The sequence below is a fragment of the Bombus pyrosoma genome, linkage group LG11, assembly GCF_014825855.1.
Source record: "Bombus pyrosoma isolate SC7728 linkage group LG11, ASM1482585v1, whole genome shotgun sequence".
In the NCBI taxonomy this organism is placed as follows: domain Eukaryota; kingdom Metazoa; phylum Arthropoda; class Insecta; order Hymenoptera; family Apidae; genus Bombus; species Bombus pyrosoma.
Window position 1 is genome coordinate 12409073 of NC_057780.1, and position 26544 is coordinate 12435616.

Consider the following 26544-nt stretch of genomic DNA (forward strand, 5'->3'; position numbering starts at 1 on the left):
TAGCGCTCGATTTACGGAAACAGAGGACATTTTCACAATGGGTTCGCGTTCGAATTTCCGCGTCACTGCTAAATACTTTACTGTAGGTTTCTACCGTGACGCTTTATACGCGACCAGTTTCGGTCAGATGGGCTTTTCCAGGGTGTTTAGGGGTTTGGGTGATATATCGGGGGATAAATACAGCGCGTTCTGTGGTCCGGTGTACGCCCCGTGTGCTGCTTTACCCCCGGGATCACGCGACACCAAATAATGACCGACTCTGCAACCCTGGATTAGCAAATCCCGCGCGGAATTAGGTTCGGTGCGCAATGGTTTGAGCTTGTAGCTTCGCGATCTCGTGTACGGCGTCATGACTACTGCCTCGATCGATTCTCCTGATCGCGGTCAGGTTTTAAACGATAAGAAAGCTCAAATGGATTGGAGAATCGTTACTTCGTTTCAACATTGTTAAATGAACTCTCTGTTACTTCTATTCATTCTTTTTAAATTCATTTAAAACATTAATTTCTTATAATTCCGAATAAATCCGAAGTTGTTGGTGCATCTTTGTTTATACAATTATCATTGTCTTCTCGTAAATTGTATTATAAGCGTAATGTTACAGATATACATATATATTATATATAAGTCGTGCAATAAGTTCGTGCCGCTGTGTTTCTATACTTTCCATAATTTATTTTATAAACGTAGAGTGTAATAAGCAATAAAATTGATTGATCTTGTACAATCGAACTTAACTCAGAAAGGATATTCACAAGATGAAATTATTGAATAGTGGACATTTTTATTTGTACAAATAAAAAATCCATCAGTGAAACTAAAATTTTTAATACTTTGTTATGTACGAATAGTTATATAACACATAATGTATGTTCAAAGGAATTACAGCAACATTCGCTGCTGTAGTCGAACAAAATAACTTTTCCTGATTGCATTCGGAGATATAAAATAAAAGGCTTTATTGGCTCAGAATGTCTTTCAAATTTCCACCATTTATTTCAGTTTCAAATTCGAAACTTATAAATATCAGAATGATAAGCAATATGGACATCTTCGATAACATATTTCCTCTATTATTAAATTCGTTTTAATCAAACAGAATCGAATAAGGGAACACAACATCATCTGTCTACGAGACACCAATTGTGATCAAGAACCAAAAATATTTGGCTTCTAATTGATCGATCTTTCACTCACTGTCTACAACATCTCGAGGAGAGACCGCAGACACACAGTCTGGACGTCGAGTTAACTTGAATGTTGGCTCGCGTGGCGTCGACCGAGTAAACATGAGGAAGCAATCCTATCATTTTAAACAGGGAAACGAATGACCGTAGCGGGAACGATTTCCGCGGCCGGGACGGGTTTGGTGTATGTCGGTGGCACGACGAGGATTAAAATTGGAAGGAGCGGAAAAATTCCTGTCCCGCGAGCTGTATCTACGTACAGGCCAATAGGTATCGATCCCGGTGACTCTATTCAGCGTACACGACTCTCGACGGGGTGAGTTATATACCGCAGCCCGCCGCCACGCTAGAGTAACCTCCCTTGTACACGCTTCGGAGCGTGTGTGCTTGTGAAAACACCGATATCGTTATTTATGTATCGCGCCGATGCTAGCCGATGCCTATATATCTCATCCCCCAAATGCTTCTCTCTCACTCTATATCACTATCTTCGTCCATGCAGACGATTCTCCATTTCTCTCTCTTGGTTGTTTCTACAGCTTTCAGGAAACGTTACAAAGCTGGGAAACTTTAGGTTAGAACGGCGCATTCCAAATAATTTGATGAATTTCAGCAAGATTTCTTTTATCTTATTTAGTAAGAAGGCCAGAGTTGTTAACTTGTTGTTGGAATGGGGACAATGATTTTTAATTTTTGATTGTTGTGAATAAAATTGTGGATCTTTTTAGGATGATTAATTGATAGATAAATAGTGGTTAGACCGTGGATTTGTATCTTCTTTAAGAATTGGTGAGGTATTTTGCATCACCGAGAATGAAGACGATGGAATATGGAATATATAATTGCAGAATTATAATTAAATCGACGGTTAGAAATTTATTTTTAGGAATGGTAATAAGTCTTGATATCTTCATATATTGTAATTGAAGTGATTATATGTATTTGATATCACAGATGGGTACAATCTTTCAAACGAGTAGCTTCATTCCGTGCTTGCAATTACAAGTTAGAAAACGACTCAATTTGGTTTACTATCCTCGGTATAACAGAGATAACTGGAGGAAGGGGCGCAGAAGGAGGCTGAGTGATGGACGGCAGAGAGAGAAAGAGAAATTGAATGGTCTGAGACGGATCGTTAGTGGGTTTGTAATAATGAGAACTTGGCTGGTAGTTCGGAAGGTGGATTAAAAGAATAAAATCGTCCCCGATCATCGTTGACATTCGCCAGTCAAAGCGAAATCCCAAGAAAAGCAACCCTTCTAAGCAGCTTCTGAAACTCTTTCGTATTTTATAATAATAAATTATAAACCATAGCAAAAGTAACAAAAATAATAAAAATGATACTAAAAATAGCAAAAATGGTAAAAATAACAGTAAAAAGTGAAATTAATTTTTCGTTGATTAACGTTCGTTAATACTTTTTCAACAAAATAACGTATCGCAAATCTGGCAAGCACGTTCACGATGTTAAACAGAATAGAAAATTCGAAGGAATTTATTGACCGGTAATAAAAAGAAGGAAAAAACAAGAACCGGCACTTCTCGAATGTTTTACTTCCATTTGCACGATAATGAGAGTTTCAGGAGAAGGTAGGAACTTATTCGTCTGGAAAGAGCAAAGTTTCGGATTCGAAGGCTTCGTAACGGCCAGGAATAATAAAGACGACCGAAGGTAAATGTTTTCGCGTTGGGGTAAGTACGTGCGCACCCCGTGAATATGCAAATCCGCAACAAATTTTCGCTGCTTGCCAATACACCTTGCGTAACACGTTTTTCTCGTTGTCTAATTAACTCCTGGCGAAAGTAAGATTAGCGAGCTTTTCACTTTACCAACTGCCAGGTATTAAACACGACTTTATTTCCGATTAGTTTCTTACCGCCCCCCCCTCACTTTTTCTTTCTTTCATTTTAGTAATTCAATTAGGACATTACATTATTTGAGAACGACGAATAATTGATAACAAATAGACAAACGAATATTTCGGATTTTTCAAAATATATATGAGTAAATCTTTATAAAAAGTGTAAATATCCTACAAGTACCCATTAATTCATTATAAATGTTGTGAAAGAGATATGGGTTCATATAGGAGAAATTTATTTTTCATCAAAAGTTGAAAGTATGTATTTTTTGTATCTGATATCAGAAAGATAGAAAATCTCTCAAGATAAAAAGATAATTACTTTCCATAATGTTAATTAAAAACCTAAAGGATTCCTATGAAAACGAAGAATGGGTATTTGTATATCTCTACATTTACATGAAACATTAAATTCTATTTTGTTACGAAACATTAATTTAGTCCTTGCATAACAGTTACATCGGTAACGTAACGTGTTTATATGGAGGCATCACGTTTTCCAAAGTAACAAAGTTATTTATTCGCAAATCGACAAGCACTGTAATGTCTCCATGCGCGCGGTTAAATCGATGACACAATTTTTATTTCCTGTCACGAAATCAAGTACTGAAACTAGTAAGATAATTGCGAATCGAAACTAACATTTCGCAAACCAATCTACACGTGTTCGAGACACAATCAATTGAAATCATTACAAAATATGAAAGAAATCAAGTAGCCGCGGACCGATTGCAGGAACTTCGTTGTTGGTATTTTTTTTTTGTCTGTTTTTTTTTTTCAAACGACCACGCCAATTACATGGGACGTCGAGGCAATTGTAACTGGGACAGCGAAATTTCCCTATCGGTGTCAATTAGACCGGTTTTAATACCTCTCGTCCGTTCGCGTTCGCGCTACCCTTCCTCGCGGCTCGATCGCTGGTAAAATGAAACAAAATGGGAAAAAAAGAAAGCAGATAGGGGTGAAAGAGGGAACGGGGAAACGAGATCGCCGATTTCCCTCGATTTACTCTATGCGGGGGATTGGTGATGAGTCCGCCACTAGCGTCGGTACACGTACACTCCTATTTATAAGCATTTGAACAATTTTTGGTTTCATACAAGGTGCGCTAATTCGTTGAAATTATCAAACAAGCGATTGACCGATTACGATTTTTCGTGCATGCAGGGTAACCATGCGAAATTTGGAAAAATATGTTTGGAAGAGTGAACATGATGAACTTGAATTAAGAATCATACGTGTCTTGCACACAGTTCCCTAACTTAACTTCGGAAAGTTTTGTACGAACTAGATGCAAAACTCACAAATGTCTTCCTCGAAATCTCAACTGGCATTTTGGAATTACGATAGAAAATTGAACTTTTAAACAGTGCTCTGCTTGATATCGTTTCGTCTTACGCACCTAGCGAAATTTAGTATTGCCATAAAATGATGCCGTTAAAAACGAGAGGATCGGAAACAAAGAAATACGAGAGCCAGAGGAGAGAGGGAGAAAAAACATCGTCGAGTTATTGTGTTAAAAAAAAAAAAAAAAGAGAAAGATAGTAGAAGAAGCTGAAACAAAACGTCCCTGTAGATTTATCCCCCGCTGATGCTCAGATTGCAGCCCTAAAACAATATCTGGTACGGTTTACCCGTGGGCCATCGACGAAGTGCAAGCCTGTCTGGTACATACTGGTTGACGAGAAAAACGACAGACGATATAAAAGAAAAAAGAACGCGAAAGTACTCATGCCGAGTTGATTTTCCTTGAATCGTTGGAGAAACGTGATACTTGTTGGTATATATATATATATATAGTCGGATACTTCGAAATAAATCATTGTTTTTGTTCGTTGTTATTGGTTTAGAATATTATGATTTAAAAAAATATTTAAATTTCAAATTTATTATTGTTTCGATGTGAAGATTATATATGTATGTACCATATATAAATACCGTGATATATTTTATATTTCTAAATTACCATAATTGTATGTTTCTATAATAGAATTTTAAGAACATAGAATATCGAGATATAGAAATTTAGAATGAATGAACAGTCACCATACGCATTAATCAAGCAGCAAGATTAAAGAAGCTATTCATCTTATAATCCATTTACCCGTTCACATTTTACTAAACGCTTTACCTCCCATTCAGTCAATCACAAAAAGAGAATTCAAGACACGACAATAACAAGGACACTCTGGAGCCCATGTAATTAGTTTCCAGCGCGTTACATTAATTGGCTCTATCCAGCTTTGAAAACATCGTAGCCCCTAGCAGTCCGTGTTTTCTTTAATTTGAGACGTAGCGTTTTCAGGGGAACGCAACGACTTGATTCCAAACGGAAGAAGATCTCACCGGAAGTGACGCGTAGGAAAAGGCCACGGGGAACCAAGACAAGAACCTTGTTTTCCTACTCGACGCGGAACACGACGAAGATTTATTAACCGTGTCTCCCACGAGAAACACCGGGGCCGAACGAAAGCGCCGGGGAATAAACAATAAATTCAGGTTTAAGAAAACAGGACGAAGGAGAAGGAAACGACTATGGGTCGGTGAGCGTAATTGGAGTCGGCGTTGCCACCTCCGACGGTGCCGCCGCCCTTAATCCTAACGTGATTTGTGATGCCAGAACGAAGGCTTTAAAGACTCACTCGTTATCTGACCGTTCCCGTGAACACACTGAATCACCGAGGATCGAGGAGGTGGAACTACCCCACCTAGAAAACTGGGAACTTTCGGACCTTCCCTTAGGAGGATGCCCCATGGTCGTCTCTTTTCTGCCCACCCTGGGCGTGGACAAAATTCTGAGATGTTAGAAGATACCTTACACATATTCGTCTATTAGTTTTGGGACGCTTATAAAAATCTAACTAAATTTGGAAAATCATGGAGAAATTACAACCCGTAAACCAGGAAAGGTAGTTGAAGTCGTCACTCAAATTTTTAATCTTTTGGATGTATACAATAATTTCTTTGTTTACTCATCTCTTGACTTTTAATATTTTGTTCCAAATTGAATTGTTTTTAATTACTTTTAATTTCATTGGTTGGTTAGAGAATGATCCGCTTAAGAATTATTGTCTCATACGAAAGACCATCGGAAAACTTATCTTATCTGTCGATCTTATACAAAAGCAAAGTATTAGTGTCTGAATATTTCTGAATGGGAGTGCAAGCATCACGAAGAAAAAAATATACGAAAGGTATGAAGAGAAAGAATGTCACGATGCTTCTGAGATAAACCTTGAAATATTAATATCGGTACATAATGAAACTACAGAAGCTGGGGAACCCTTCATAAATTTTTAATTGAACTAAGGCCGTTCCCCCCTCGATCGGTAAAGCGGAATCCGCAGCGGCTACGACTTATCCACCCTTCACCCCAATAACCTCAACGCTTTTGATAATTTAATCAGCGGTACATTACTCTGCCTGAATCACGATATCGTAAGCCGCACTTTCAACCTGGTTCAGTTATGATATTTCATCCGGTGCAGCATTAATCTTTTATTTATCATACTACCTATAATCTTATTGCATCCTATTCGATATCAACTGCTAATCAGAACCATTATTAGGCCATTTACTGGTTTTATTTATTGAAAAATTCACAAAACTAACAAATTTTAGTCATAATACTTAAAAATTGACCTATCTATGTCTAAATTCTACTTACTAAATAATCCTATATCAAAAATCCTATAATACCAAAAATTCGACGTACCTAATATTTAAATACATTAAAAATTTTACCTATTTAATATCTAAAATAATGCTTATCTAATACTTAAAATTCTACTTAGCTAAAGCAATTTTTTTAAGCACTAATAACGATCTAAAAAATCGATACTTCGTTCAATTTTCATTTTTAAACCCCTTCTCCTTTCCGCCTTCATTCCAAACTCTCCTAATCCATACATCACCCTTTACCGCAATTCCAACAGTCACAAACACGTCAGCGGAACATCCAGTCTCATCTTCTCTGCATTCCATTCAAATAACATTCATACTCTCACGCGTTAATACTAGGTTAAACTACCAATAATGCCACGCTAAACTACCTAAATCGAAAACGATTCGACGTAATTAATGAACGATTGGTTAAATCCAACGCGATAGTTCAATAACGTCCTGGGTGGTTTCTAGTTGCCATCGAAACTCCGGGCGAGGAACTGAAAGTAATAGAAAAACAGACTATGTACGTGGAAAAGAGAGTAAAAGAGACAAGAAGGAAGAGAAGAGAAGAGAGAGGGATCGTGGGGTTTGGCCAGAGGGCGTAGCACGGGTTGCGCTAGGCTATACATTACGAGCTTTAGCAGGGTTTAGCCGTAGCTATATACCGTGTCGTGGTCACCATCCCGGACCACCTATACGCTAGACCATACACACATATATATGTACATATTCAGACGTGAGTGTACAGGTACATGTGTGTAAGTTTGCGTTCGGGGTGTCGTCCCGAAATTAATGTACTTGCTGTACTCCTTTGACGGACTGACTATGGGGGACAGATAATTCGAATAAAAATACCACGAGCGAATCAAAAAGCTTCTACTGGCTTTGGAATATTTGTCAGATTTAAAGCAAAGTCGAAATCTAAACTTAATATTATGAAATTTGGTTAAATTTTAGAAAAATTCTTGATTATACAATAATGAAAAATTCATTTCCTAATGAATTTTCACCTTACATCGTGTTGATGTTACGTATTAGTATATAATTACTATTTATTATTACATTTTGTAAAGTCACATAAACATTTAATGTCTTGCAACCCACCACTTGAATATACGAAAGATGTGATGCTGGCACCACACTTGTGTTAATTTGCTACGCTCAGCTTTTATTTTTTTAATTATTAGTTAGTTTTTAATTAGAAAAATCTAATTGTGCAAAAATGTGCATAATACATATGAAACGCAAGGATATATAAAATATTCCAAATATAATAATACTTATTATAATATTTAGCGGGTGGAACAAATTTCTACGTAGGTTTCATTACCTTAGTTATGTTTATGGAAACATTAATTTGCATAAAAATCCGCAGTCTACTAATCATTATTTGCCATTATTTCATTCAACCCATCGAACCATTAAATTTTCAAAATTCCATAGACCATCATACACACATCATACACACCAATGAAAACAAAAGGGCTTCAACTGAAACTAATACTCTATACTATATATAATTATAGAAAGACAATGACATAAACAGTATTTTAGCGGACTCCTCGGGATAATTCCATAAAAATAAAAACGATGCGTCGTGGAAGAGCCATTGATACACATCTTATACAGTGAACGGTACACTTACGTCTATACACCCACACGTACATTCGTGTATGTAATCAAAAGCTGTGAGCTCGCACGACGTCGAGCGGGCTGCTGCGTAAACGTCGCGTCGCGGCGCGGATTCGTCAATGCACCAAAGCATGCGCGCGAACGTGTGCATATCGGTATGACAGCATACGCCTTGCATATGTGTACATTGTACATGTGCATGTGACACGCGTATGCATATGTGTACGTGTGTATACGATACACACAATAATATAGGAAGGCTTTTGCTCCCAGCCATATAGGCTCTATGACATCCGACCTCCCTGTTCGCGATAATGTCTATCAACTTTATCACCCCCTACAATATTACAGACTAATTTAAGACGCGTTCCATATCGATCAATGAGAGTATAGAATAAGATCTGCTTACCGGATTTTGAGGAAGAAAATGTCGCTTACCTGAAGCTTGAATTTGATACGCCACACACAATTGAATTATTATTTAACAAATTATTCAAACTTTCGAGAATTCTTTCATATTAAACAGAATTTAATGTTACAATAGATTTGTCAATTATGTACATGTAATTCAATTAAATTTTTGAATTATTTAAATGTAAAAGAAAATAATCAAATTATTACAATCTTCACGAATTATTTACTATCTTATAGTAAAAAGAATTCATGTATTAGGTATTACAGTAACGTTGCTAATTATGTGTATGAAATGTCGTTTCTTTGAAGTTTGAAGTTGCGCCATAATACTCGAGTTATCATTAGCAAATTATTAAAACCGTCAAGAATTATTTTACACTAAAAAGAATGTCTACATATTCAATAATCGTGTGTTATAAGCATTGTGAGATTCTGTTTTGCTCGATTTTTCCTAAATATATATGTATATGATGTGAATATACATTGTGTGTTGGATGTACCTCGTGTAGAATATTTTCTTCGTTTATTGAGAATTATTTTCGGGAATCGATCACGAATCCATTCTCTCGTATCTCAATCACACCACTCAAGACTACAATCAGAGCTTTGAATCACAGTTCTTAAAGATTTCACACCCTAAATACATTTCTAAACATAACCAAAACACGCAGATTCCAATCTATATTTGCATTTTCCGATTCAACTAACCTGCACTCACAACGTTAATATCTTAAAATACATGTTCACGTATTCCATTATCACTTCACACAAATCATTCACGCAAATTCTCTCAACTACATTCATTGTGAATCAGAATACTAAATACGTAGACGATAGCAATATCGCGTCCGCCATGTTTGGCTGTCGTATCTTCGTGAATTCAAACCGCGCGATGCGCTCCCTTACGGTGATCATAACGATTACAGTTGATCATAAGCGGTGACCGCCGGTGTGCCGAATCGTAAGATTCGCGCTTTATAATCTCTATATGAAGAAGGAAATTAACTGTTACTTTTTTGAATAAATATATGATATTTTGAAAAAACGTGCAACTGAAGATTTATTGTACAAAACGACATTTGGTATATACAGATCTAGCATAAACATTCACTTCTTATTTATCCTCATAAAAATATGAATTTATATAAACGTTTTCACTGACTACATAAACATTCTATTGATTATTAATTATACTATCCAAAATACAAAAAATTCCTTTTTTACGGTTCTTATCTAATTTTTGTCTAATCTCTAACGTAGAATTTTTTTTAAATCCGCATTGTGTTGAAAGCACTACAATGGATGGAATAAAACATTAATATTTACCGCAGTCGCTGCACTTCACCTGTTACACTTTTTCTGTCTAACGAGAATTATGTTAAGGAATAGTTTCAATATAAATTATCGTAATCTAAGGCAAGGTATTTCTTCAACTTCTCCCACGGCGTAATCGTTACACAGTTTCCCTTGGGCAAACGTTCGCGGTTAGAGTTTATGCCACTTGAAAATAACAGAAGTTTATTTCCTGTTGAGAAAACTTCCTATGGAAAGTTCGACTTGCCAAGAAAGTAATGTTTCAGAATTAGTAAAAACTGTACCACTCGTTCAAGCTTTATTTCGTGACAATTGTGTGAAATTCTTTTCAAACTTGAGCCAACGTAGAGTTATCGGTATAAAGAATGATTAAGTCCTCAACCGTATCGAAAACACTTTTCAGTGTTATTCAACGTTCATTGAAGCTTTTCTATCGTATTATACGATGTTTCCACGCTTCTATATACATTTCTCGTAACCACCATAAAAATTCTCAAATTTGCACGCGTGATTTCTCTCACCCTTCCAATTTCCACAGCTACTGCCCTTCGTGCTTTTAACAAATTAAAGCTGAGGAACGTGGTCTTTGTTCGTGAGTAAACACGCGCCGGAAGCAAAGTAAATCGGCGAGATGAAGAGGGAGGGCCTCGAAAGGAGACATAGAGTCCAACTAAGGAGGGGAAACAGAGAAATAAAGAGGAATTCCTTCTTCAAGGCACGCTATTATCCTGATTGCATTTTTAAACGCGACTGTCCGCTGCGTACGTCCCTCTTCTCACCTTCATCTGTCGTCCTCAAGCCTACAACCGTCGTTTCCCTCGGTCTGACGCTCACCCTTCGACTTTACGTTTCACCTACTCTCTTCTCTTTTCTTTGAAACAGTGCACTTCGACAGAGAGACTCTATCGATACCTTTCCTCTAACCCTTTTATTTTTGTACAACCCCGATGTAAAGTATCCCACTTTCTTGAGAAATTGCTTTGCATCGATGAATTCTGGGTACAAAAGACGTTTAAAGGAAAAAAAACGAGATATTTTCGTCGTGATTAGTTAGAGTATAAGGTTGTAGAGTAGAACAGAACGAAGTATAGCACTGTTACATTAAACCTCTAATCTGAAAGAATAGAGGTGAGCTTTTTTTACTATTAAAAAGTTGCCGTATAATTTTGATTTTTTTCGCTTCACTCTTCTGTGCATTTTGGACAGAGAAAATGTCAGTCACTGTTTCGAACCTGGAGCAAACGCTAAGCTGCCCGATTACATTCACGATCGATGCTCTCGAAATGAATATTTACTAAGCAACGAAATATCTTCGTCGACGCGCTTCGATAGTTTAACTGGCTACGGGAATTTCGATGCTTTTTGCGTGACACCATAAACTCGTGTTGGCATATTTTGAGGTCGAGGGTCTTTTGTGGCTCTTTGTTGTCGTGTTTATGTCTAATTCTCGTATAAAGATAAATGGAGAAGAAAGAACCGGATATTCTGATTATGATGAATTAATTTCTAAAATACTAATCCATTAAAGACAGAACTTTTTTAACTACATTTTAGAACGATTGCTTTATTAAACAATGACTGGTATTTATAGAAGAAAGAGAAGATAGTATTCTAATAGAAAATGCGTTGAGATTCGATTCTTTCATCAGATCATTCATATGCGTTTTAAACTACAAAAAAGCTAATAAAATACGTCTATATTTTTCAAGTAAATAGTCACGCAATGAGAAGAAACAGAAGGTTTTACAAGCCCCTCGATGAAAAACGTGTTAAATCAGGAATTAAAATCTCTCAGTTAATTGTGTAAGCGACAGGGTTAAGTCATTTCATCCGTAATAGAATATTCTCCAAACATGCAATTCAACCGGGGACTATAAGTTAATGACACGTCTGCGAACTACGTAATTGACCTGGCATCAATTAACATCATGCCTGTTGTTTGTACGTTCGAATACGGCGTTAATCGTGCGGGCGCGAAAGCATTTGTTCCGAAATTATAGGATAGTCGATGGTCAGTTAACTCAAAATCAAATATTACACTCTCCGTTAATAATTATTACTTAGGACTTTAAATGTGCTAATTATACGATTGAAGATATCTTTGAAAATCGTAAGGTATTTATGAGAAATTAGTCATACAGGCTCTAAACTTTCTACTTCAAAGAAATCAGCTGAAAAGTTTACTTTATTCAGTGAATATAAATTAATTTATTATTTAAAATAATTAAATAATCTTTTTACTACCAATAAGACACTCGATACATAGAAAACAGCGCATAGAACGTTATTTAAATCATTATATTTACTATTGATCTTTACTTATTAGGCTTATCTATAGTTGCAACTAATAATTTCTTTAAACGACATCCTAACAAGACATGATATGTATGTATATTGTTCGATATTGACGCGTGCATTTACAAACGGACATTTGGAAAGAATGAGGAGGAAGCATTGGAGGTGAAAGGTCGAAGATCGTGCTTCCACCTCGATTCTTTATCTAGCGAAGAAACTGGCCAGAGATTCGAAGACAGGCCTGAATGCTTGCAGATGATTCACGAAGACTGGTCGTATCCGATAGTCTTAAGACGATTGAATGCTATTTGACGGCGGGACAAGTTGAGAACAACGACAAATGACTGCGATTAGCTTCTCGGTAGCATGGCAATCAATTGCTCTTGATAGAACGGATCAGTGAATACGAGAACGAAGCGCTCCTTTGGTCTGACCGCCTATTAAAAATACTTAACTGGCCGGTCGTCGACCCAGCCATCGTCGATAGCATCGACATGCAAATGTAGTCCGCGTGTGCCTACATATTTATGCATTCTTCGATTCTAACACCCGCTGGCTTTATTCGCGCCGTATCGCTCCCGGTCAACGTTCACCTTCTAACAAGTTTCATTACGAAATCGTTTTACAACTCCCACATGTACACTCTCGTCTACAACTAGGAGAAAGCTGTACAAAACCGTCTATCATACTTATCTCCATAATTAATTAAAATAAAAAAAAAAACCGGCGGTCCCTTGGCAATTACGTTTTACCACATTCAAGCGTTTTTCACTGGAAGCATATTACAAAATACATGTACTGCAGTGAATCAAGTTTCTTGTGTTTTTAAGTGTCTTGATCTTTCATTATGGAGGTATTTAGTAAATACAATCTTAATTACACCGCCTGTTTCATAAATTAAAAGATTATGAACTCGGAACTCTAAGTATACAGTTTCATACGGGTTTCCCTTATTGGACATCTCGTACAATTTGATCGGAAGATATACTTAACGAAGATAAAAACTGATTGTTAGGCAATTGAAGCGATACACATCAATAATAACGAAAGTGTTAGTAAAGAGTCATTTGCCATTCACAGTACGAACACATATACAAAAAAGTCCATGACTAAATTGAACGTGTAGTAAAAACGATTGCTGGTTACAAAGATCGAAAGTTTGGAACAATAGAATTTTATTAGTAATTCTAGCGTCGCGTATAGTTTTTCTACGTGACAAGAAGCCTAATGGTGTGGCCGGAGGCTAACACGCCCTCGCCACTATTACCATATCCTGCTCAATTTCGCGTTTCTACTTTGCAGCGTTCGCGTGGCTGAACGCGGGTCATTATTTTTCGCGCAACTATTTTCGTAGCTGCCAACGGCACGTGTGACACGCTACCCGCACGCCGAACCGAACGTGCTGTCGTTTTGAAGAGCGAAAACGCGCGTCGCGTTTGTTTCCATTTAAATGCCACCGATAGGTCGCCCGCCTGTAACGCATCGTTCTTTCAAAATGAAAATTTATTAATTAATTCAATCCTTTTCAGTGATGAATTAATTTCTAAAAAGAAACACAACTTTTTTCATGTTCGTGTTACCTTCAACTGAAAATTATTTTGATTAGAGAATAATACACACATTGGATCGAAATGATACAAGGCGCGTTAAAAACAGAAGACACATATGATTTTTATATAGTGAGACATTGTTTTCATATCAGCATTGATGTGTACATTTGCAAGCCATATACTCGATTAATATAACTCTTTAATTAATTCCGGCACAGCACGATTGGAAAAATAGTAGCATTGTTTGCGTATTTACGAAATTCATGTTTCAACATTCTTTCCTCAATATTACCATCACACATTGATAACATGCCAATTTTTGATATTTGTTCAATGTTAGTCATGTTGAAAAAGAATAAAACACGCTTGCGTTTTCGATATCGTAATAATAGCAATAATACTGCATTCATGGGTATTGAGTTGAAATACGATGATGATCGATTATAAATTGAATTCTGTTTCGACATGACAGTGGTCATATTAGTTTCACGTAGTGTTATATTACTATTATTATTAGTGTTATAAATATTACAACATTCACTGTATTCTCTGGATTTAGCAACATCTGATTCTTATTTCAATCACTCAAACAAACGAACAGATTCTTAACACTTTAGGATGAAAATTTATCAAACTTAATTGGAAGGAAAACCCCATGATAGAATCGAAAATGATTCGAAGAGTGTGACGAAGATAAAGAAAAATGTTTTCGTCATTTTATTGAGAATATTCTAATCAAACTTTACTACCGACTTTTCAATATTTTCACATCGTCGTGTGAGCTTTCGCGCGAAGCAAAATACCACGCTAAGAAGCTTCTACGAACTTGTTCACTAAACATTCAGCAGGTCGACGTTTCTTCTAACGCGAATGTCAAGAATGTCCAGCGTCAGCGAACTTGCTTCTAAACAAATTTACTTTACAGCGTGTCCGTGAACGAACAAGAATCAATTTTTGTTTTCGTCCTGATATGTGCAAATATATCCGATAACAGCTTCAGAATAAGTATGTTTAATGCGAATATTTAAGAAAATTTAACGTAAAAGTCACCACATATTTTATAATTTATTATTTTCATATTTACTTTTCAGATATTTTGCTAAAATTTATGAGAAATATAAATTTTTAATTCTTATGTTATGTTTTCTTTAAAAGATACTAATTCCACCTTTTCTCTAAGAATGGAAATATTTTCAAGAAATGTATCACAAAACGACACAAATGACACAATTATCCACTAATTATATAAAATTACAACAATTACAAATTTCAATAATTAGGAGTATAATTAGAAGTAGCAATCAGAAATTTAAGAAAGTACAAATGCATATTTCTCGAAGAATTTGAATACTCGGATGTTCACAGAATCGAACTATCATCGACTATTCAACGAAACCAAAAAAAAAAAAAAAAAAAAATAGACAGACGAAAATTGACATTATATTTTCATATGCCTATAAAATCCGTTTCTTTAGAATCTCTTTAAAGTTCGTTGATTTGAATGTTAATTCATTTAATGCATGTATATCTACTTCACACCATGAGAAAAAAATTACACGATATTAATATATCTTTCATATAATTGAATGTATTTTTAATACACAATTCACTCGTTACAAATCATGTGATCATTTTACTGTATCTACCTTCGCTACAAAACTGAAATTAACAAATTGTGTATTATATATATAACTGTTGTTTCACATCTGAATATTAATAAGTATAGTCATACGTTTGTCGTTTCTCTCATTATAGTTTCAACCATAATACTATACACCTTAATGAATAATGCTACTGTTAAACGTGCTCTTCCGTTCTCCCCTGTTCCTATATATATATATATATGAAAGGTAATTGCATGTCCTTTGAATGAAATCGCGAGTTTAGCGCTCCATTTTCACCCACCAATTGTCCATCAATCGGCAGTTGGAACGCGAGATAAAGCAACCACGTCTCGCATTAAAAAAACCGTGCGCTTGTCAACTTGCCGAGTTCGAACTTTCGGGACAACGAACGAGCTTAAACTCTGGGCGTGGTGGGGAGGCAAGAAACACCGAAAGAGCGCGCGATTGACCATAAGTAACAAACACACTAGCAACAAAATCCTAACAACTCAATATATCTACGTACTAACACAACATAGTTACTCTATGAAACCATGTTTCTATAGGAACTTCGTAAATTCAGAAATGCTCAAAAAACAGTCACGCAATTAGTAGGTTAAATATTCGTAATAACTGGTATATACATGCCTAACATACAATACTTAATCTACGAAGTGATGTCTCCGTAGGAGTTTCAAAAAGTGAAAGATCCGCTAGAATGCGTCACTCACCTAATTGGTACATTTAAGATCCTATAAGTACACCGGCGGTTGCCCTCTGTGTCATTGCACACGAGCACTGCACACACTCTCAAATCACCATAATAATGATCATCATCATAGTAAGCACCGATTTATCGATACGAAACACGATTGTCGATTTACAGGCCGATTGTGCAATGCAGTCGCAGGAATCCGTGCCACGGGAAGGTAGCTACATATATCCAAAGACAGCCGGTGTATCCTGCCGCTGGAAGGCACACAACACATGTACACGCCAATGTCCTGCACTATTCTTCTCCACTGATCTCGATTCTCCTACATTGAACGAAATCACAACGAGAATCGTGAAAGAAGAATGATATTGTCAGAGGGTCGAGAAATTTGGGTTAGTTCGAGGCGTAGTCGATGGTTCGAGTCTGTCGCGAGGAGACCGGAACACTGTGTGTGCGGTGGCCAGTAAGGGGCTAGATTCGCGATTATATAGGAATGCACGAGTTCAGCGTTCGCGGTTCAGGAGCTGGCAATGCACTGACTGGCTTCCCGGTTCGACCCGAGTCCGCGGCTGTTACTTCTACGTGGCGCATGCGTGCGACACCGTGGCGACATTGCGCCGTCGTCAACGACCGTCGCTGACATCGTCGTCGTCGTCGTCGTCGTCGACGTTTTCGTCCTGCTCGTAGTCCTCGTCGGCATTGTTACCCCTTTCTCCCTTCGTTGCCCTATCCTGTCCATCTACGTACACATAGGAACGCGTGTGCACCTATGTGAGCGTACACGCGAACCTACTTCCGTGTTTCATCCCCTAAATCGGCACTCCGCGCCCCAGAGAGGAGAGCGCGAGCCACCAGTGCCACCGTAGGAAAAGACCGGGGAAGAAGAAGAGGTGTCGGCTTCTCGCGTCAAATACCCTCTTCTCCAGGACGCCCGCTCGAGGACGTAACGCGAGCACTACCAACAGCAGTAGATTAGGTCCGTTCTTATTTCAGCTACGAAAGAAGTGGAATATAAAATTAAATTTGATTACTTAGATCGGATTATTAGAGAAGGATAGCGTAGAGTCGGTGATGTGATTATGTATGTATGTAATTCGTTCTTAAATGAAAGTACAAGGTGATCGGAATATCATTCTTCGTCGAAAAATCTTGAAAAAAATTCATCCTGTTTGCCGAAATTCTTGTAACGGAAAACAAATGTTGTTGAAATCACATAGCTATCGAATAAGCTTAAACGCTTGGTGCTTCACTGTATTAAAGTCATAATGCATGGCATGTGGATCTCGTTAAAGATAAAACAGAGGAAAAACATAGACGAATGCTTCGTGTTGAAGATAAACTGCCAGATTAACAGATAAACTAAATTGATTCTGGACGTATAAACGGAACTGCAACACCCACCTTGCTTAGATTTGTCGTAAGTCTATGCAGCGTAGACTCACAATTTTGATGATTGAATACGATACCAAGATGGTAGATTTGCAACAATTTTGGGAAGGAAAATTGGAATACTACGAAATATCAAATTATGGAAAAAGAAGTAAGTAAAGATATTGTATAAATAACGAACGAAAGGAGTAATTATACTGCGCTTAGAACAATTCTCTTTCCATTTAATAGCAAAATCTGCGTCTACCAATCGATTTTACCAATAGATAATAGATAATAGATATTATCCACACTCACGTTCCACAATTACATTTTGTAATTAGCAAAGATAAACCTAACTATGTACAGTGAACACGAAGCAGGACTAAATAGAAGCTATCGTCCTCTGCTATTGCACGCAGACCCACAATGGCCACGACACACTCAATTGACTGCTCGGGGCATTACGAAAGTCGACGTAACTCGCGATTCAACGTTCGTTGGACGCGTTCGAGGAAAATTTACGGAACGTTCGATCGGAGGAAAGTATATTTAGCAGTTGCAATTAAGTGGGAGCCAGCGAAGGTTAAGCAGGCGTGAAGAAGCAGCCTCGATTCTTGCTTTCTCTCTATCTTCTACTGTAATCCTTAATTGGTTCGCGTGATTCATTCGCTCCATTCATCGTAACTAAACTGTTTTCCGAAGGAGAGGCGTCCTCGCCTCGAGCGACATTACGGAGCACGCTGTTCTCATTCTTTCTCTTTCGTTTCTTCTTATCTTCTATCTCTGCTCGTCTCGCTCGAATACGCAAGAGGTAGCGCCCGGAGCAGCCACCGGTAGCCTGTCTGTCTGTAGTTATAACGTGGGATCAGATAAACAAACGTGGCTTTAACTCCGACTGACATAATCGGCTGTTCAGGTGAGAAACGCGGTAATCGAAGGTCCAAGGGGGAAAACGTGAAGAAAAAGCGACAGAGCCTCGTAGAATATAAGAAAAAATGAGAAAGAAAAGGCGAGAGATGCAGGAGGAAAGATTGACGACTGATGTGAGTGGAGAAGGAATCCAGGATACGTATCGAAGGCGAACAGAGACGAGCGAGAAAAGAAATTGAAGGAATGGACAGAGGAACAAAACGTACAGGATACACGGGGACGGCTTTCTTCGGGTCATTCCTGGATGATGGCTTCAGGACGATGATTGCCTGGATCAAGAGCACCGTGAAAAGGGTACGACCAATTTAGGATGATCAGATATTGCTGCGTTCGTTATTCTCGAAGCTGAAGGGAGGAAAAGAGATTGAGGAATCTGGGAGGGTTGACTGATATTGATTATTCACGTTTCGAATTCTTGTTTTATTATTCGAGCATTTGGGTTTAATGAGTTGGAAGATTTTAGAGGTTGAATATTGATTGTTCACTTTTTGACTTCTTTTAGTTACCTTTAAACTGACCATATTGTCTTGACGAAATGGCAATTATACGAGTTACTAGCTAGTGAGAAGAAAGATTTTAAAAGATACAAATTAACATCGTCGAAATAGTTTTAATGCGAAGATGTTTTTGTGTTGGAAATAAATAGAAGTTATAAATAATGTTTCGTTTGAAAATCGTCAGCGCCGATGCATGTATTTCATCGTGATGTGTGCGTTATTTAGTGACAAATAAATTATTCGAAAACATTGACACGATTTAGAAACAACTATTATCGCTACCTTCGGAAGCTTTCACGTATAAAATATCATTCGGATATCGATCCACCATCGGTCTCTTGGCCGTTCACGGTATTTCATTCGAACGTGAATGAAATTGTTTTATTACGTGAGAACGGGCATAGAACATGCCAGTGACACTCAATATCGTTATACAGCTTAAGTAACGAGAGAGCTTTAGAAACATTTTATCGGAGATTGTTGCCGGTAACTTCGTTTTAAAAGTGTTCTATCGTTTCGAATTACAGGAAGAACTCGTTTGTTTTCCTTCCTTCTCCTCCGCGAGCAAAAAGTGACGACGCTCTATACTTTCCAATGTTACGATATTACGCTTTAATTTCTACACCTTTGTGATTGACGTTGTATTGCACGTAGTCTCCTCCTATCGATAAAATGATAAAATTTCGTTATTTCGCCGAAAGGAAAGCTTTTAATTTTCGATTGATCTAATATGGAAAAATATCAAATATTTGCATTGCAAGTGACTCACTTTTCTGTATTGTTAATGTAGATCACGCGAAAATAATAAAAATTCTTTTCTACCTTTTCTTACTTATTATCCGATAATGGAATAGTGGGTGTAAAACTACATTTCTTTAGCTACTAATTTCTATCTTAAGTTCTTCGTTACAAATTAAAAATTTCTGTTCTTATTTTAAAAATAGTATTTCAAATAAGCTACTTAACCATGCCTCTCCATAAAAAATGCACATTCTACGTTATAGAATCGAATGTAGACATAAATAAGAGACACAATGTAATTTAACTTGTAAAATAAAACAGGTTCTACATAATATTCACACAGATTAATTTCTATGTAGACTACGATGTGAGTATACGAGTGATACGACGGGAGAGATCGCATTACGTTACTATATCCATGATCGCTCACGCTTCAACTCACGGAGTGACGATAAAACCCGGGCTTTGTCTCCTCATCAAAATACACTTCTGATCCCCGATTGAATGTACAAAGAAATTTCCCTGCCAGGGACGCCCCCGCGCGTGAACAAGAAATGGAATCGACGACTATAGCCCGAGCGAAACATTTCTAAGAATCGAATCGAATCGAAGAGAAGAAGAAGGAAAGAATGGCTTCCGGGTGCGCACCTAACCGGAAATGCTCTACGAGAAAGATCTAAGATTCGCAGGAGGGGCTCGCGGAAGGGTGAATAATAACGTTTGAAATTCGAGACGCGGAATAAAATGATGTCGTGGACGAGGAGCCGCGCGTTTCGCATCGAAGGGAAAGTAAGGAACCAAAGAGGGTTTGGAGAGAGCAAAGAAGAAGACAGAAGAAGAATATATCCTCGTATGTAGCTGAAGCAAAGCAAAAGGATGCAAGAAAGGGCGTCAGGAAGGAAGGCTTCTAGGCTTCGTTCAATAAAACGGAATATCTAATAAGGAACAAATGCAGTCAAGGAAAGAATGGAGGAATAGAGGCGGGGCTCTGGGATAGTTCGTTTACCAGAGAGAAAGAGCGAGGAAGGCAGGCTTTGAGAATCTTGTCTACGCTCTGTTTTCATCCTACTCGCTCTTCAATGTCGACTTCTGGCGAAGAAAGGAGGATGATCTTTCGTAGAATCGGTGGTGTGCCGATATTTATACGATTGTTCCGTATGAAAGGGAAAGCGAGCGAGATGAGGCGAAATCACTGAAAATTGAAGAAAAGTGATCCTTTTCTCAACGTAGCGAAGCGTAATGTCATTCATTTTTCAGCCAGTTTTATAGTCTATTCTATTTTATTTTGTATGTTTTGTCGATAAATATATTAGAAAATAGAACGTTCTCTTGTCAGATTTTCTCTCCTTTCGTTCAAATTTAAATTTTCAATAACCCGCACAATAGAAGTATTTCAAAATTGCCGAGTACCTTTGTGGTGTATTTAAATAAAAAAGTCTGTGAAAGATAGTCACAGTTAATAAATATTTAAACGTCAGATTCTGTCCTATTTACTCCTCTACAAGTCATCTTTTCGAAAGATGCTTCGGGAAGATCCAGCGAGGTAATTCGATTTTGATTTACATATGCATCAGTAAGAGCCATTATCCTATCGTCCTTTTGTATCGTGCACAGACTTAACTGAAGCAATCTACGAATATGTAAATATGAAAGCGTTCCTAGAATAGTGACGACTCCTAGCCAGCATTTCCATACATGCACATTCATTCTGCATCGATCATTCCCAGAGGCAAACTCGTCCAAATTCCCTTATCTTCTCTATTTGAGTTAAAAAGAAAATTGAATTATTCAATGGGAAGGAGAGACGTCTTTTTCAAAGCTTTGAAAACTATAAATGGAGAAATAGTTATTCTGATATATAAGAAGAAGAAATAATACGTTACGTAGAGCTGACCTTACTGACTTAAATGGAGATATTATGATAACGTAAATATTTCATTTGTTTGTAAGAAGTGTTCTTAGAACGATTAGGCGTATGCATAAATATCATAATAATTATCGCTATCGAGGAAAGGATTTGAATGAAAAAATAAATGATATAACAAGATGTACGACGTAATAAAAGGGCATCGATGTGAACTCACGGGGAATATGTCGAAGATTTAAGTTGTCTCGGATGATCCTGAACGAAACGTAGAAGGAAATTCCGTATAGGGGGCGACATCCTTCTCTCACAATCAGTTGCGGAGGCTGACGTTATCGCGCGCAAAGGAAGATAGGCCAGAGGGTTGGAAACGTACAGAATAAAACTTCTTCAGAGACGCGTGTATAAGATGGATGGGTACCGGGGCTTGAGATGTGCATCGGTGTGTGTCGACCAACGTCGATGAGTTCCGCTTTCAGGCGTGTTTCGTGTGTGTACACCTCGTTGGATTTGAAGGATGTTAGGATGTTATCGGCAACACGGGCCGAGGTTCTGAAGGACGCGCAAAAGCCATCGAGCCACCAGACCTTCCTTCCTCCTTTTCCAGAAAATATTTCAGGTGCGAATCTATGCGAGCTTGCTAACTCTTCTCTAAAGTTTCCCTTGGAAAATTGTATCGATGCGTCCTTTGTTTCTTTTCGATATAATGAACCACATTTGCATATTATTGCGTTTTCAGTTAGAAAACTGCATGCAAATATATAATAAGTTCGATCCTAGTTTAGGAGAAGCTGAGACGATTGAAAAATTGTTCTCCTTTTCTATAATTATGAAACGATTCAACTAAATTTTTTTAGATAACAATACGCATGCTAAGATCCTTCAATTTTTAATATCACAAGCGGAAATATATAACAGCAATTTTTGAAGGTATCGTGCGTAAGTAGATACGTTTCTTCGAGTATGATTAATAAATATTTATCGTTCGATCAAGCACGATACGAAGATAAATGATTTAAAGGCTATCTTAAAAGTCGACAGGATTACGTGAATTTTGTATACGATCTCATTGTACAGCAATCTAGTGCTCGCTGTATTTCACTAGTGCTCCATGATCCGATCGACGAGAAGAAGAACGATGACCTCGTTTCCAGTACGACCGGATCATCAGCGTTACATTGCAAAGAGAGAAAAATTTCTTTCCTTTCTTTATCTCAAATTATCTCTATCGAAAGTTTTCAAAAATATCTTTTACACTAAAAACTGACGATTACCAAAGTTTCAATATTCATAAAAGACCCAATCGTGTCTCTATTAAAACAATAGAATAATATTATACAAATATTTTAAAACACCTAAACACTTGCAGTCTAGCGATAACGATTTTTTGTATTTGAATTTTTTATATAGTTTGATATAATAATAACGTACGAATGTAACCTATCGTCAGAAAGTAATAAACGTGAAATAGCTGCAGGTATCAGAACTTAGTCTTCGAATATTAAACAGACGCAGAATTTCCAAGAATTGGACCAAGTTACAATATAAAACGGCGGAACTATAGATCAAAGGGACAGTAAAAAGTAAGTACCGTATCTGTTTTAAAATCAAATAATTTTCAATTAACGCACCCTTTGCTAACGTTAACGAATTATAAGATCATGAAAAACTTTATATCCGATAGAATGGTACATGTTCCATAAACCTAGATTTTAAACTGGTGACAAATGAAAGTGACATTTTATGCCCATAATCGTGAGCGTGGAATGAAGGTTGCTAATTTGAAAGGAGGGAGAAGCAGGAACTATAGAGAGAAGTCGGCGGCAGGTCTAATTTATCTCGTAACAATGTACGGTACAGTGGCAATTTAAAAGCAACTGACTACGTATATAATTCAATTATTCAGTTGAACCCTCGTAAAGTTTTGTAGTATTGCGAGATTTATAGGTAAATTAAAGGGTAAAATAAAGGAGCTCGTTTCTTGTTGCTTCCAAAATTACGCGTTGGCACAGGAAATGTTCATCCTTAGGGTAAAATGGAGCCCGCTTCCTTGCCTCCGAAGTTGTTTGCTCTTAGAAAACCACGTGACAAAACAAGAGCCACGACGTTCATTAATTTAATGTCAGGAGATTACCCTGAATAAACTGATAAAACTTTTCGAGGGACTGCCACTCTTCGCTTAATGACGTCTAAGTTCTGAAATTTGCACTTCTTTGTCCGTGCCCGATATCTCGCAAAAACAAAGTGCCGAGAGGCGCGATGTTCAAATTTCTTTTTTAAACCTACGATTATTCATCGAAAGAGTTAAACTTATCTTTGAAGCATTAAGTCGTTTGGAAATTTCATAGCCTCTTTCACAGTAGATATATTCTGCGTTATATTTGATAGGAGATTAGAAAAGGATTATATATCGTAGAAATGCTAAGTTTAAAAGTAGTGTTGTCCCTAATTAATTTTAAAGATTTCGTTTCGCGGCAAGTCTGATTACTGAAAAGACGAATAGTTTTTTGGAAAAGCTACTCGATATATTGACAGCAATTGGTAGATATATAATAAATCTTCCAAACTGCTACAATCTACAACTGTTACAACACCAAATACAGGATTCGCAAGATAGAAAAAGACTTCAGAACTACCATTGCGACAGTGTGCCTGTTCGATCGACAAACCGCGGCCATTTACCACGGGACGTGAAGAATACAGCAATTTCTCGGCGTTCCGGATTCGGCTAACCGGTGATCGAAACTGAACAGCATCTTCGTAAGGGTGTTTTCAATCCTTTGAGGTCTTTTGATTCATACCTCGTAGCTTTTACTATATTCCCTGTAGCGTCTCGCGAGGAAGGACGATGAGGGCAATGGCCTGGAATAAAACCAGGACAATCGGGAAAGAAACGGAGGAGGGATGCAGCATACAGAAAAAGAGAACACGGTTGCGGAGAGGGTTGGAAGAATTGGAGGGTGGTTCACTAGAAAGACAGACAGACAGACAGAGAGAGAGAGAGAGGGAGAGGAAGGATTTCGTCGGGCTCTCGACAAGTTTTCTGCAATCGGTTCGTTTGATACGAATTCGCCATGCGATCAAATCGATAGCCCTCGCGAACTTGTGATAGTTCACGAAGGAAAAGACAGATAAGGAAAGAAGAATGGAGAAGGCTAAGGATGAAAACGACTCCTTTCTCGTCTTAAGTCGCGAAGGGGACCGTGTGGAAAGTTGGAGCATCTCGAATGTTTACCGCGAGTTGCTTCAAATCGAAGTCTCCGCCAAAGACTCGAGACAGACATCGTCCTGTTTGTTAACTTGCTAAGAAATTGCTTTTCGAATTACGTAAAGAAACGCTAATTAAAAACTGGAAACTACCCAATGTAGTCGCCGGGACGAGTCTTCCGGTTCTTTGGCTCGATTATCGATTGTTGGTGCTCGGGGAGGAATTGTAGCTTGGTCACTGAGGAATTCGAGTTCTACGACGTATAAATTGAATGATAAGGCGCTGTGAATCGAGGTAAGCTGAAATTCAATCAATTTTCTTTATTCCTTGTTGTACTTTCCCTTTTTTTATTTATTTTGGAATGGATTTTGAATTACGTCGAATTATTTTACATACCCTGACAAAACAATTTTTTTATTTTGTTTTATTTACCTTTTTTTTTAACAACGTAAATAAATAGCGCGCATGCAATTTTTATACTCGATAATAGGACTAATAAGACGTTAAAGTACACAATTCTCATTTTCGCAATACATTTCGTTATACAGTGTGTATAGAGTTTAATATTAACGAGTCGAGCATTTTCTATTTTTCAGAAGCAAACGAAAGCGCAGTCGAGTAGGCAGAGTCATTCTATTTCGGCCTTTACTGTATGAAGAGTTTCGTGGTCTGGCCGTTGTCGCAAATATTTATTCGCTTCGAAGACGAAAGACACGGGGAACTCTTGAACGATCGGAAGATAGTTGGCGTGCATGTGCGATGAGCGGAAAAGAGGAAAGAAGCCGGAGTTACTTCGTCAGAATACCAAATACCCATTTCGATTCGCCTGACCACTCTCGAATCAGACCGCGACTCGCAAAGGACTTTTCAAACTCCCCCAAAAGCGACCCTGCTCCTTCTTGTCTCCAACATTTCCAGTTCCTTCCGATTTTTCTCGACCCTTACTATCGTGCGCTCGACCGTGTGAACGATAAACAACAGCAACGATCTTTTACTTCTTATAATCAGTAAACTTTTTAAAAAGAAGGAAGCCTACAGATGTAGCGTATATTTTAATCAAATGATTGAATTATTATAAAATGTTAGTTTATGTTGTGAATGTAGAAAGAATAAAGTTCTTTGAGAGTGAAGGAGAAAAAGATGATTTTTAGTTGAATTTAATTTTCGGAAAGAAGCTAATTTGATCTTGATGATCTTGACAAGTCAAGTCACTTTTGAAATAATTTTTACAACAATTACTAAATTCTACTTTTTCATTGCTTGAATGTTCGAAAAAGAAAAAAAGTCGAATAACGCGTAACACAAGCGGACATTTATGATAATTTATATAGGAAGCTTTCTTGCAGGTGACACGTTAAGTTCGCTTGTGTTCAGCGGAACACGGTATCTTTCTATCTCGTGAAGGTGGTTTTAAAGCGAACGCAGCAAGCCTGCGCTATGAGGAAAATTAAGATCGCGAGCACACAGAGCATTTCATAAAATGTATTACTTCAGGGGTGAACTCACTGCATAGAAATGATCAAAAAAAGTTTGTACAAATGTTTATTCCGGCTGACCTTATTTTCGACATTTTTACGATGGAGGTACACGTTATTCGTTTATTCTAGTGGGGAAAAAGGGCAAAATTGGTTACACGGTGGCTGGGTGTGAAATGAAAATTATTCGAACATTAAAAGCATTATTGTAACCGAAAT

At 37.5% G+C, this 26544-nt stretch overlaps 1 protein-coding gene across 7 annotated transcripts in view; it reads right to left on the minus strand.

The window, feature by feature from the left end:
* LOC122573008 (teneurin-m) overlaps nucleotides 1–26544 on the minus strand; it is a 653565-nt gene that overhangs the window by 240048 nt on the left and 386973 nt on the right. For 2 of the 7 annotated variants that reach the window (XM_043738839.1, XM_043738838.1), the window contains exon 1: nucleotides 16256–16755. The exons of the other annotated variants lie outside the window; for them this stretch is intronic. In XM_043738839.1, coding sequence (XP_043594774.1) covers nucleotides 16256–16268 — 13 coding nt within the window. In that variant the 5' untranslated portion in view covers nucleotides 16269–16755. Of the gene's footprint in view, nucleotides 1–16255; nucleotides 16756–26544 lie in introns of those variants that run through there. 7 annotated transcript variants of the gene reach the window in all.